The 12,733-nt window shown below is 49.5% G+C and overlaps 7 protein-coding genes across 7 annotated transcripts; 4 read left to right on the top strand and 3 right to left on the bottom strand.

Moving 5' to 3' along the window:
• Positions 1-308: 308 nt before the first annotated feature.
• Positions 309-2,109, top strand: AA0111_g5076 (D-lactate dehydrogenase [cytochrome]; the record flags this gene model as incomplete). The annotated part of the gene is made up of 3 exons (XM_028651148.1): positions 309-453; positions 504-1,781; positions 1,838-2,109. The coding sequence occupies 3 exons, from the start codon at positions 309-311 to the stop codon at positions 2,107-2,109; spliced, it is 1,695 nt and encodes a 564-aa protein (XP_028507064.1).
• A 134-nt stretch (positions 2,110-2,243) lies between these two features.
• AA0111_g5075 (hypothetical protein) lies at positions 2,244-2,954 on the bottom strand (the record flags this gene model as incomplete). Its single annotated transcript, XM_028651147.1, has 1 exon — positions 2,244-2,954. One exon carries the CDS (start codon positions 2,952-2,954, stop codon positions 2,244-2,246), a length of 711 nt encoding a protein of 236 aa, XP_028507063.1.
• Positions 2,955-3,449: 495 nt separating this feature from the next.
• On the bottom strand, positions 3,450-5,348 carry AA0111_g5074 (hypothetical protein; the record flags this gene model as incomplete). Its single annotated transcript, XM_028651146.1, has 3 exons — positions 3,450-3,809; positions 3,859-4,948; positions 5,023-5,348. The coding sequence occupies 3 exons, from the start codon at positions 5,346-5,348 to the stop codon at positions 3,450-3,452; spliced, it is 1,776 nt and encodes a 591-aa protein (XP_028507062.1).
• A 627-nt stretch (positions 5,349-5,975) lies between these two features.
• Positions 5,976-8,078, top strand: AA0111_g5073 (hypothetical protein; the record flags this gene model as incomplete). The annotated part of the gene is made up of 4 exons (XM_028651145.1): positions 5,976-6,033; positions 6,083-6,336; positions 6,396-7,018; positions 7,085-8,078. The coding sequence occupies 4 exons, from the start codon at positions 5,976-5,978 to the stop codon at positions 8,076-8,078; spliced, it is 1,929 nt and encodes a 642-aa protein (XP_028507061.1).
• A 339-nt stretch (positions 8,079-8,417) lies between these two features.
• On the top strand, positions 8,418-9,641 carry AA0111_g5072 (hypothetical protein; the record flags this gene model as incomplete). Its single annotated transcript, XM_028651144.1, has 1 exon — positions 8,418-9,641. The coding sequence occupies one exon, from the start codon at positions 8,418-8,420 to the stop codon at positions 9,639-9,641; it is 1,224 nt and encodes a 407-aa protein (XP_028507060.1).
• A 299-nt stretch (positions 9,642-9,940) lies between these two features.
• AA0111_g5071 (hypothetical protein) lies at positions 9,941-10,656 on the top strand (the record flags this gene model as incomplete). Its single annotated transcript, XM_028651143.1, has 2 exons — positions 9,941-10,534; positions 10,588-10,656. The coding sequence occupies 2 exons, from the start codon at positions 9,941-9,943 to the stop codon at positions 10,654-10,656; spliced, it is 663 nt and encodes a 220-aa protein (XP_028507059.1).
• Positions 10,657-10,809: 153 nt separating this feature from the next.
• AA0111_g5070 (hypothetical protein) lies at positions 10,810-12,127 on the bottom strand (the record flags this gene model as incomplete). The annotated part of the gene is made up of 5 exons (XM_028651142.1): positions 10,810-10,954; positions 11,010-11,293; positions 11,351-11,539; positions 11,626-12,046; positions 12,099-12,127. 5 exons carry the CDS (start codon positions 12,125-12,127, stop codon positions 10,810-10,812), a joined length of 1,068 nt encoding a protein of 355 aa, XP_028507058.1.
• Between the last annotated feature and the right edge of the window lie 606 nt (positions 12,128-12,733).

Raw genomic sequence — 12,733 nt, 5'->3', positions numbered from 1 at the left:
TCCACAACACATGGATTTCCCATTACTGGTTGTGACGTGCATATACAACTCTTGGCAGCGTCTTAAGTCCGGGATTTACCCGCGCATCATCATCGTTCAGCTCACATGCAAAGCTTTCCCCGCAATTGTCGCCTCGCCGACTACGACATGAGCGAACGCCAGTCATAGTCGCAATGCCTTTACGAAGCCTACCGCGAGGCTCATTCGCCCTACGGACCGCCAGAGGAGGGGCACTATGGCGGGAATGCGGAGTTGGTGCGGGAGCGGGAAGAATAACGCAGAGGCGATGGGCGAGTGAAAAGAACAGGATGGGCAAGGACGACGAGAAGCCATTCTACCTCCAACTTAATGAGAGTATCTACGAGCGTGTACAGAAAGAGAAGGCAGAGCAGATCCAGATTCAGTCGCTGCAGCAAAGAACGGCAAGAGGACAATTCTTTGCGACAGTATTCGGTACTGGAATCCAAACATCTCAAACATGGCGCATACTAATGATTGATTAGCATGTTTTCTCACAGGCTGCATAGGCTACTACTACGGCCAAATGATCCCCCCAAAGCCAGACACGAGCTCGACCGCGCCGCTCGAGACCTTCAATCCTCCCAAGCACAACATCTCCGAAGCGAACATGGAAGCAGCCTGGACAGACTTGCGTGACATTGTCGGCAGAGAGAACATCACACTAGACAAGAATGATCTAGAGTCGCACAGCGGATCCTCGTGGTCTTCGCATCCTTCTCAACCTGGCGACGTGCCGTTCTGTATCGTGAAGCCTGGCAGTACCGAAGAAGTCAGCGCCATCATGAAGGTCTGCCACGAGCGCAAGATTCCGGTCACTCCGTATAGCGGAGGCACAAGTTTGGAGGGCCACTTTGCCGCAACAAGGGGTGGTATATGCATCGACTTCAGTCGCATGGACAAAATCGTGAAACTACACAAGGACGATTTGGACGTTGTCGTCCAACCTGCAGTGGGCTGGGAACTTCTAAATGAGGAGCTTGCAAAGGAAGGCTTGTTCTTCCCTCCCGACCCAGGTCCAGGTGCAATGATCGGCGGCATGGTCGGAACAGGATGCTCTGGCACAAATGCGTATCGCTATGGCACAATGAAGGATTGGGTGATATCGCTCACCGTAGTCCTGGCTGATGGAACTGTCATCAAAACTCGACAACGGCCACGAAAGTCTTCTGCTGGATACGACCTCACGCGTATGTTTATAGGCAGCGAGGGCACATTGGGCCTCGTCACAGAAGCTACACTCAAGGTCACTGTAAAACCACAACACACCAGTGTAGCCGTATGCGCCTTCCCATCTGTCCGTGCAGCAGCGGATTGCGTCTTCAAGGTCGTTGGTGCGGGGGTACCTATCGCCGCTATCGAGATCCTCGACGATGTTCAGATGCAGTGCATCAACGACGCAGGGCAAACCTCCAAGACATGGAAGAATGCACCAACGCTCTTCTTCAAGTTTGCCGGTACTCAAAGTTCGGTTAAAGAACAGGTCAGCCAAGTGCAAGGCATGGCCAAGAAGTCCGGCTCTGTCAGCTTCGAATTCGCCAAATCTGAACAAGAGAAAGAAGACCTGTGGCAAGCGCGCAAGGAGGCACTATGGAGTGTCATGGCCAAGAGCGAAGGTGATCCCGAGATGGGAGTTTGGACTACAGATGTTGCCGTGCCAATATCTAAGCTCCCTCAAATCATCGAAGAGACTAAAGAACAGATCCGGCAGAGCGGCCTACTAGCTAGTATTGTAGGACACGTTGGAGACGGAAACTTCCACTGTAAGCTCATTTTATCTGTACCTTTTTCCTGCAGACTTTGCTCACATGCACTACAGCCATCATCCTGTACAATCGCAACCGCGACCACGAAAAGGCGTCTCACCTTGTCCACGAAATGGTGAAGCGTGCCATCGAACTCGAAGGCACTGCCACAGGGGAGCACGGAGTTGGTCTTGTCAAGAGAGACTACCTGCCACATGAAGTAGGTCAAAGTACCGTTGACGCGATGAGGCAGCTTAAGAAGGCTTTCGACCCTCTTTGCTTGCTCAACTGTGACAAGGTTGTTCGTGCGACGTTGCCTAAGCAAGGCGAGGTCGCTGAGTGGTAAGGTAACTGTAGAATATAACTAGGTTCTTTTTTCGCAAAGATGGAATACATGGAGTATCGTATATTCTTCGTCCGCATACTTTACTCCCTATGCCTATATGTCTTCCTTTTTCCCAGGTGTAAAGTCCTTTATACTCAAACAAACAGGCCATACACCCAGTACCCAGGTCCTCTCCATGCTCCATTCAGAAACACCTTCTCCTCCTCATGCTTCCAACCCAGCTTCTTAAATCCGAGTTTCTCCAGTACTTTGATGCTACCAGGATTGTCCTCGTCTACTGCTGCTTCAACATATGCTTTCTCTATCCTATGTCCTTCTGGGCTGTTGTTTTGTGTTACCGACGACGAAGACACAAAAGCAGTATAAGCGTTCAACAACGCGTGACCCGCTTCCGTCGCATATCCCTTGCCTCGTGCTGAGGGAAAGAAGGCGTATCCTAATGCCCTCATGCTCTCTGTTGATGAGTGTGGGTGTTCCGAGGATGGAGGCGGAAGAGGGATGGAGGGACCGCTGGGCTGAAGACGAAGGCTTACACTGCCTACGTGCTCCCCTAAGCCAGTTTCGTCGCCAACCTCACCATCGTTGCTTTTCAAAGTCGAAGCCGAAGGGCTGGGTGTTGCAAACACAGAGTAGAACATGCTATCGTTTCCTGGTGATGGTGCTAGTTGTTCTTTCATCCATTCATAGCTTTCTTCCAAGGAGTGCGTGGGTCCATGGAGACTCCATCCTGTGGCATCGTGGTTGGACCAGTTTTCATGGAAGAGACGAACGTGTGGTGAGGAAATTGATGAGGTGTCTGTTAGGCGGAGGAGGGTTAATCGCTGGCTGTGAATGAGGGTCTCCATGACTGTGTTGAATAAAGACAATTTGTTTTGTAAGTTCCTGAAACAATCTCTTGTGCAAAGTATTTATAAGGTTGAGTAATATTGACTTTAGCGGATAAGGCTATGTTGAGTAGGATGTGAGTCAATGATGCTTAGTGTTTGGTCGAGAAGCATTCCAAGTTTTTTACAGCGGTGGGGATGTGTAATTTTAACTCATGCAATTGTACTTTTGACCTCGTATCTGGACGTCAGAGATTTGAGTATCGTCATTGTCCATCTGTGCAGCGGATGATTTCAAGTGAGATTTCGCCCGAGACGGATACACGTGAAGACGCGTAGACGTGTCCGCCTAGCGCGTCTTCTTCGCGTTGACATCTCAAGATTCCTCGCGTCGATTACACCTCATATCCACCCGTCTACTTAAGATGCTACACAATTCATTGGTTTTGTTTCCACAGACAGATGGCTGTGCGATTGGTCATACTACGCTATTCATAGACCAAAGCGGATGACTCATTATGACACGACCTCGGTCATCAGATCCTTCGGCCACACCGGCTGGTCTACACCGTTTCCTCGCGTTCCTACGTTGTAACCGAGCTTTACATTCCCCTGTGGATATTGAATGATGGGCTTAACGGCTTTCACGTCCTTTCCGATTGCACCTGCGTGTCGAACCTCGAAGAAGTCTGGTTTGAAGAGCACGGATCCCGAGTTCTCGGCCAACATCTTCATGTAGCGCGGCAACGTATACTGCATATTGTGGCAGTGGCGGAATACCTGATTTCCGTTACGTGTCCAGACTTCTTCCCAGACGTCTTTAGGATAGGTGCCGACGCTATTTACTAGCCATTGAGAGTAGTAATTCAATGCGACCTATAAACGTTGGTATCAACAATGCTACAAGAACAGTGAAAAAACTTACATCGACTTTGTAGGAACCTCCCTCAGCGCCTCTTCGAAGTAGTGCATTCAGCACTCCGATGACTCCAGATGTACCCGTGCAGAAATCGCTATTGGGGAAGACGGGTGTGACAGGCTCGTCTCTGCCCATAGCTCGTCCAAACTCCATTGACACGCCGCAGCAAGCATCGGAAATTTGCTGCCAACCGCTGCGATATGACCAAGGTCCATACCAGCCATAGCAATTCTCCTGCACAACGATTAGACCACGCTCTCGATCTTTCGTCAGATCCAGTAAGCCTTCCGGGGAAAACCCATATTTGTCGAGTACACCAGGCCGATAGCCCTGCACCACTACATCAGCATCTCGAACCAAGGCGCGTAGTTTTTCTCGGTCCTCTTCCTTTCGGAAATCAAGATGCGAGTTCCATTTTCCCCAGTTGAGATCAACGTGTAGCATGGACATGTCGGTAATATGCTCTGCTGTTACTCTCATTACCGAAGCACCGAGTTCCGCAAGACCTCTCGTCAGAGCTGGCGCAGCGATGACGCGGGTCAGATCGACTACTTTGAGCCCTGCAAGTGGCCTCTTTGCACTCGTCTCTAGGCTATCTGACCACCAGCACGCTGGCTGCTTCTTGTTCTTGATGTCGTGGACTTCATAGAGGCCGACATGAGCATTTGCTTTACCATGCTCGCTCTTCTTGAACTCCTCAGTCGTCCAACAGATTGTACCAGCTTGTTTGTACACATCCGACGCCAACTTCTGCATCTCGCCGGAGTCTATTTGTGCCAACTTCTCCACGTATGGGGTCCACGGCTCTTCCTCCTCTGACAACTCCTTGTCATACGGCAACCCGACACTTTCCTGGGTTGGATCAGGATTCATGGAACCGTGCAAATGGAAGTATCTTCCATCTTTGCACCGATAGATGTTCGTAGCCGCTACACGGTATGTACTCCTACTTCCATCATGTTTATCACAGTTCTTGAAGTACTTGTTGTATGCGCTCGACCCCTTTGCAAATGGTTTAGTCAGAAATTCGATCTTCTCGCCTTCCGGGTCGACAACGTTGAGTAAGATGGACATGAAGAAAAGCTGTGCATGGTCGCTTGTTTGACCGACACGCGTTAGCTATTTGGAAAAACGCTCGTCCGGAACGAAGATTGTATCTTGGCAACTCACGTATCTATGATCGCTTCTTGTGGTTCCAAGCCATATTTCCTCTTCAGAAGAACATTGATCATGGCCGCTTCTAGCCCCTTGAGTGCTGAGATACTTTCGGCGAAGCGCCAGTTTATCGGTATACTGGGCTTAGATGTGCCTTTGAACTGGACTTTCTTCGCGCATTCTGCGATTTCCGCGGGGAGTGTGGGAGCGATCAGAGGGTTTTTCAATATTCCATTGTCGAATACATGTTGCGTTTCGTTAGGAACGGAGTAACTTTTGGAACTGCCGTTGGTAGCATTGTTCACGCTATTGGTATGACCGTTCGTATCGTTGATGGTCATGATGGTATCAGCGGTCTGGAATTGGGTTTGTAAGTTCAAAGGCAGAGCTACGACATGCGGGTATCGAGAGCTTTATTGTTCTCACATATCCGAGTTGTGACCCACTCGGACCGATCATTCATTGGGTCTCGTACGAAAGCGCCCACTACGCCAATCGGCTCACCAGCAACATTGCGCTACAAAACCTTAGTCGTCAGCTGTGATATTCAAGCATTGCCGATCATGATAGATGAACGCATATTGCATCTCACTAACGTTGGGTATACCCGATTCGGTCCTCGGTAGATCGAACTAGTCGAGTCGCCCAAGGTGGGGTATCACCCCGCATCTAGCGTTGTATCAGGAAGGGGATGTGGTATTGAATCCAGGATATTTGATGGGATGGCTTAAATGGAACTTGTGTTGCTATAGTGTTGGATTCCAGCCCTGCGTAGGCTTGTACGCCGTTGTCACGACATTGAATAACGTATATAACCATTTTGTGCGAATCACTCAACAAACTAATCGGAAAACAAGTCAACGAACTTGTCGAGTCAGGTTGGAACATCAAAAGGGTGGGCGAATACGTGGAGCTTGTAGAGGAAGTATCAATTTCAAACTCCATTCTGACTACGAAGACGGTCAGTCATGTCATCAAATCGGGGGACCCGGCCAGTGAGGGTAGCGAACTGCTCAGGATACAAAGGTAACACTGACCTTGCGCCTAGCCTCAATTTCAGACTGACCTGTCCTAGGCGATCCAGGGTACCATATGCGCTACCAAGCAGAACTGGGAGATACAGATTTTATCACGGGCGACTATCTTGCCGAGGTCAATATTGCGGAAAACGCTCAGGCACATGCAGAGGGCAAGCATCCTGGGTGGGAAAAGACAGCTTGGGATGGGCTTGAGCAGACCATCGATTTACTGAATGAGAAGAGAATCAAGGTCGTTGTTAATGGCGGTGCGCATAACCCCAAGGGTCTAGCGGAGAAGGTACAAAAACTCGTGAGTTTGCACTCTTCACCCTAGACATCTAGTGCATGAATTTACTTATATATGGTTAGGTCGCGAGTAAAGGCTATGACTTGACGGTGGCGTATGTGTCAGGTGATAACTTGATCAATGAGATGAAGGACGTCAAAGAGAAAGGTTTACCCCCACACCTGGATTCTGACAATAGCGAGGTGACGGTCGCTGACCATGTACTTGATATTCTGAAGAGTGACAAGCCGATCGTCAGCGCGAACGTCTACCTCGGAGCTCGCGAAATCGTGAAAGGCCTTGAAGAAGGCGCAGACATCATCATCGCCGGTCGTGTCGCAGACGCCAGTCCAGTCATCGGCGCTGCATGGTATTGGTACTCGTGGAATGACACCGACTTCGATGCGCTTGCTGGAGCGCTTATTGCGGGTCATCTTATCGAATGCAGTGGTTATGTGACGGGCTCGAACTTTGCCGGTTTTTATGAGTATCCTTTGGACGAGCTCTACGATCTCACTTTCGGTATTGCGGAGATCGAAAAGGATGGTACTTGTGTGATTACGAAACATGAAGCTAAGAAAGGTTTTGTAACTGAGGATACTGTCAAATGTCAGTTTCTATACGAGTTGCAGGGGAACGTATACCTGAATAGCGACGTCAAGGCGATCCTGGACAAGGTGCAGGTCAAAGCTGAGGACAGAAACAGGTACGTCCGAATGTTTCTAATCGTCATTGTTCTTCACCGACAGCAGTATCGCTAAGCTCTAGACAGAGTCCGCGTGTGGGGCATCAAAGGTGGACCGCCTCCACCTACTACCAAACTTGCCATCTTCTATCAAGCAGGGTACCAGTCTGAGATTGTCGTCAATGCAACCGGATATGCAACCACTGAGAAGTTCAACCTCTGGGAACGTATAATCAAATTCGGTCTCAAACAGAAGGGCATACTGAACAGTTTCGACATCTTGGAATTCCAGCGCATAGGCGTACCAGAGACCGACCCGAAGAGTCAGCTCCGGAGTACATCATACTGTCGAATCTTTGCCGAGACGAGCGATCCGAATGTGAACCTGGGCCTAGCGAGCTTGCTGGCTGACTTTGCAATGCAACATTACTCGGGATTTCATAGTACGATGGACCATCGCACAGCGATACCGAAACCGTACCTGTCCTTCTATCCGGCGGTTTGGCCGCAAAACAAGCTCAAAACCGCAATCAACATGCTCGAATCTGGCGGGACGAGGGTAGTGACGACCACGCCGCCACCAAAGTTTGAGGAAATCGGGAAACGGCAGAGTTACGAGACTCTGAATCCAGTGGGCTTTCAGTCTTTTGGTCCAACAACGCGTGCACGATTGGGAGACGTAGTGCTCGCCCGATCGGGCGACAAAGGCGGTAACGCAAACATTGGCTTCTTCGTACCCACCAACCTACCATCATCCTACCCACACGGATCACCTCTCTATGCCGAAACCTGGGGCTGGCTCCGCAGCTTTCTTACCATCACCAAACTCAAAGAAATGTTTAGAGAAAGTTGGAGCGACAGCTTCTTCGTAGAAAGAGTGGAGTTCGAGGCTATCATGGCTGTACATTTTGTGGTCTATGGGGTCTTGGGTAGGGGCGTCAGCGGGAGCAGTAGGTTGGATGCTTTTGCGAAGGGCATGGGCGACTGGTTGAGAGATGTCGAAGTCGAGGTTCCGGTGAAATTCTTGGAGGGACGGGTTAAGGGAAAGTCTGTGGCTGGAAGGTATGCGGCCGAAGCATGACTTAAGAAAACGGTATCTGTTGGTCTCCACACAGGTTCCATCAGTATCAGCACTTCTACTGCGGTCACACTAGGTGGATTCTGAAGCGTAAACGAGGTTCGGGTCCAGGAGGCTGTCGCCAAGCCGCGATGACGTAGAAGGCTAGGTGACAGCTAACATGTTTGTTCACGCATGCACAGCCACAAACGGCCAACATCCATACATCATCATTGAACTGCGCCCGTTTTACTTGTAGTGTCACAGCAGTACTACCACAAACAAAGATTTATCAAATCTCTAACGCCCGCTTCGAAGTTAAGACTAGATACTTGCTTCCAGTACTCAGTCTCCAAAGTCATCATGTTCAAAAAGTTGAAAGACAAGATCAAGGGTGATGACAGTTCCACAAGACCTTCATACGGGACGGATGACCACAACCAGAACTCGAATAATCCTTATTACAACTCGCCCCAAGAACAACAACACAACATAGCGCCAACGGAAAAGTACCAAGCCCCTCCTGGCCCGCCACCAAACCAGGCTTCATCATCGTCCAAGTCTGAGTACTCTGCACCTCTAGGACCCCCACCACACCGCGGATCTTCGTCGTATACTGCACCTCCCGGACCTCCGCCTAAACGCGAGTCCTCAGGCTACGCACCTCCAGCGGGACCGCCTCCTTCGTACCCGCAGCAACCGCCTCCTAGTTGGGATCCTCCGCCATACCATGATTGGACCGTCATTCCTGACACTTCACTTTTGCCTCCGCCACCGTCGATGGGCTACGATAGTTCCCCTACTGCCAACGCGTCTACCGAGGAAGGTGATCGTGCCTTGGCTTGGACGAACATGAACCCATTATGGCCACCACAAAATCTCCAGCCCAGCACTCATGCTGCGATTCAGAACGGTCAGCTCGCTTTGTTGAAGGCGCCATCTTATCTGGGTGATCTACTTCCTCAACCTCAAGCTGGGCATTGGCGGTGTCGCACCCATGCCAAGTGCAGAGACTCAAGCGTCCTCACGAATCTACCCATGTATAGCGTGTTCTGGGACTCACCACTCAACACGCAGCGCTCCAAGACTATCTATTTCGAGCTAAAAGTTATTGGCATAGGTCGTGGTGGTATCTCCTTCTCAGAAGCAGACGCTGGCATTGCCATAGGCTTTGTCGCACCACCGTATCCCACCTTTCGTCTTCCAGGTTGGGAGCGTGCCAGTCTTGGTGTGCATGGTGATGACGGGAGGAAGTATGTCAACGATGCATGGGGCGGCATCGACTTCACCTCAGCTTTCAAGCCTGGTGATACTGTGGGTATCGGGATAACCTTCTCAGTTCCCCGGAACCCACCCTCATATGAAGAGTCGCAGCAGGGAAGGATGTTGGATATTGATGTTTTCTTCACGCGCAATGGAGTGAAGGAAGGCGGCTGGGATGGCAACGAGGAGCTTGACGTGAGGAGCGAGGGAGGCAACACTGGGCTGAGAGGAGAGTGTGATCTTTTCCCGGCAATCGGTGTGTTTGGTGGTGTAGATTTCGACGTCTTCTTTCATCCATCGCAGTGGCTCTATCGTCCGTATTGAGACTGCCTGGGCGTTTACTATCCACTCGAGGTAAAGTCGTATATTCCTGGAGTGAGGTACAGTCCCTTGACCTTGTCCTACACGCTTTACAACTCATGCTAGTTCTGTTTATTTTCTCCTATCCTACTTATTGACTCTGCGATGACCTTCATCATATCTTGATTCGAGCTACTTTTTTTTTATTTCAAAACCTGCAGTATTCCTGAGTCCTGGTGTCGCCTTGTTATGTGAGATTTCCACAGGCTGATACCATGTCTTCAATTGGGTCACATATATCTCAAGACTTCGGCTATCCCCTCATGCTGGAAGATTATATTCCAATCTCCCCTCCGTCCACCAACATCCCAGATCTCTGCGCTACCTGCCATGCGTCCAGCGCGAAGAACAAGTGCAGTAAGTGCAAGAGCATCCGCTATTGCTCACCAGCCTGTCAAAAGCATGATTGGGATGCCAACCACAAGCTCATCTGCAAGTCATATGTCAACGCTACCCAGAAACCCATACACGAATCCCTGCGGCGTGTCCTATACTTCCCCGAAAAGTTTCACAAACCTCTCTTCTCCGTCCTCGCGTTCGACGAGAAAGGTACGGTAGGCGGCCTCGAAGATCACTTCCCCGCTGTACCCGCTCAAGAGATCAAAAAGCTCTCTTTCCATAACCGATATTTACCGTACTTTGTCCAAATCAACTATGACGCCAACACTCATGGAGAGCGTGCCCTGGATGAGAACAAGACCTTTGGATTGCCGTTTCGAGGCCCGATCGTTGTGCTGGCTTATGACTTGGATGTCGCGCTGAGCGGTCCAGCGCTGAATGTAGATACTACGATTATGGGCCCGTTGGTGGAGTATGTCAAGTTGTGTCGCGAGTATGATGGGCCAAAGTTCATTGAGGTGAGTCGATTGAGTATACAGGGGCAAGGGATGTGGCTGACTCTACACTGCAGCAACCACAGCAAAGATATACCAAGGCAGAACTAGAGAATATTTTGAGCAACTCTGCCGTATCTGGTTGAGGACCGATATCAGCTAGATACTCGTCAGTATGGGTACAGATGAACAAGTGGGTTTGGCTATGAGATGATTGCAAGGATATTTCGATTCTTGAATATGGGGATGCTTTGTCCATACTAGAACTAAGAGTCGAAGACTCCTTCTGGCTCTTTCTCCTATCTCTTAGTAATTTTGCCAGTGGTCGTTCCTATTTGGTTTAAGATAAGCTCAACCTCGGCATCTGCCACTTCAACGATATGCTCCGGCGCATGATCCGGCCTCCAGCCCAAACTATAGGCCCTTTTTGCTTCGAATGTGCATCTGCGTCCTAGGTCAGCATTTGAACCATCGTTTGCGGAGATGCATAAGGACTTACTTTCCACCCAGCTGCACTGCGACCATATCTTTAGGACAGCCCAAGGCCTGCGCCATCTTGTCAAGCGCGGCATCGTCTGCTCTCTCAACATCAGGGCTACTGATCACCTCACGCTTCGCAAGTGCTTTTGCCATGGCGGCGTATATGTCGTACCACACCATACTGCCAGACGAAGCGAGATAGTACCCGTCCTTGCCATACCCTGGATTCTCGCCACTCAGGATACTCTTTAGCAGCTTTACATAAAGCTTTGTGTTATCGTCAATATGGCATACTGGCCAAGTCTGGGTAGGCTGTTAGTATGCCGGTCGTCGCCTGGATATTTTTCTAATTGCACACACCCGGTCTTCCGGGTTGACATCATAGACGGTGCCAGAACCCTTCGCAGCTGTGACCACCGCAACAGTCTGGATCGAGATTTTGTTCCCAAAGCCTTTACCTTCGCCATACACGATACATGGAACAAAAATGTAGCTGCGAACACCATATTTCTCGGCCGTTTCGATGACGGTGATGTTCGTATTCGCTGCCTAGATTTGCATGAATGATCATGATTGGGATGCGAAGATTGTGGAATAGAGAGAAGTATTACACTCGCTGCTTGTGTGCGACTTACTTTGGTGAAGAATTCGTGTGGAGACTCGGAGCTTTTCTGGAGGTCGTACAATGCCGGATCAGTGTCAAGAAGTCTCCTATCGGTGGGCATTCCTGCATGCTCGCTAAACATCTTTGCGCCGCTGGTGTGTAGAAAGTGCACTTCCTGTCCGGTCTGCCTCTTGACCTCTCCGAGAGCTTTAATTAGAGGTATCTGCATATCGCAATTCACAGCGTCTACAAGGAAATAGACGACGAAGATCTGCGCATCTACAATGTTCTTCGTAACACTCTTCTCGTCCTGCAAATCGAGAGTGAAAGGAAGTACGTCATATTCCTTTACTGCCTCTGCCTGTTCTTGAGACCTGACTAGAGCATATATAGTCTCATTTCCTGGGAGGGCGGTGTTGCGTAGCTGTGCAAGTAGCGAGCCTCCGAGGTATCTATCAGACCAATGAGTTATAAAGTAGACTTGGCCAATAGAAGCGCACTCACCCGGATGCACCAGTTATGAGAATGGGCATTATGGTAAGCAGAAAATCAGTGTGATAGGGTAATGAGCGGTGTCTTCTTCCAAGATACAAGTCTCCGATTTATTAACTGTATGTGAACAAACGCTATTTACCAATGCTGTGTAATGCAGAAGCTTTACAAAGACTATAAAACCGACATTATGAGTACCTTGTAAGTAGCCGAAGCTTGTCGTTTCTCTCTACCAGTTGTCTGCCGACATAGTGTATCAATGATTTGTAATAGACCGGTTGCCATGTTAGGTGACTGCCGAACCCTACAAATGACGTAATACTTGTATGCCCCGCTTCTGTTAAAGGCAAGTTTCAATGACTACAAATCTCGCCAGGCATCACTTCTATAATATCCTTCCGATGATCTTCCTAATCTCTTTCGTTTAGCGATTGGTATAATGTCAGTAGACTGCGCTGTGTCATTCCGGTGTGGTTCTTCAAAATTACGACATGAACCGGTCGACCAAAATACCTAGGTATACTTTATGGTCGAGCTTCTGGTAGCTACAACTAGTTTTATCGAAAAGATTGCAGAGATGTATTGCAGGTTCACGCTTCGCAGATATCCGAAGTGGAAATTGTTAAAGTTTCTCGTTCGATAAAAGC

This window comes from Alternaria arborescens (genome assembly GCF_004154835.1).
Source record: "Alternaria arborescens strain FERA 675 chromosome Unknown contig_10, whole genome shotgun sequence".
In the NCBI taxonomy this organism is placed as follows: domain Eukaryota; kingdom Fungi; phylum Ascomycota; class Dothideomycetes; order Pleosporales; family Pleosporaceae; genus Alternaria; species Alternaria arborescens.
This window is presented reverse-complemented; position numbering and strand designations above follow the sequence as displayed.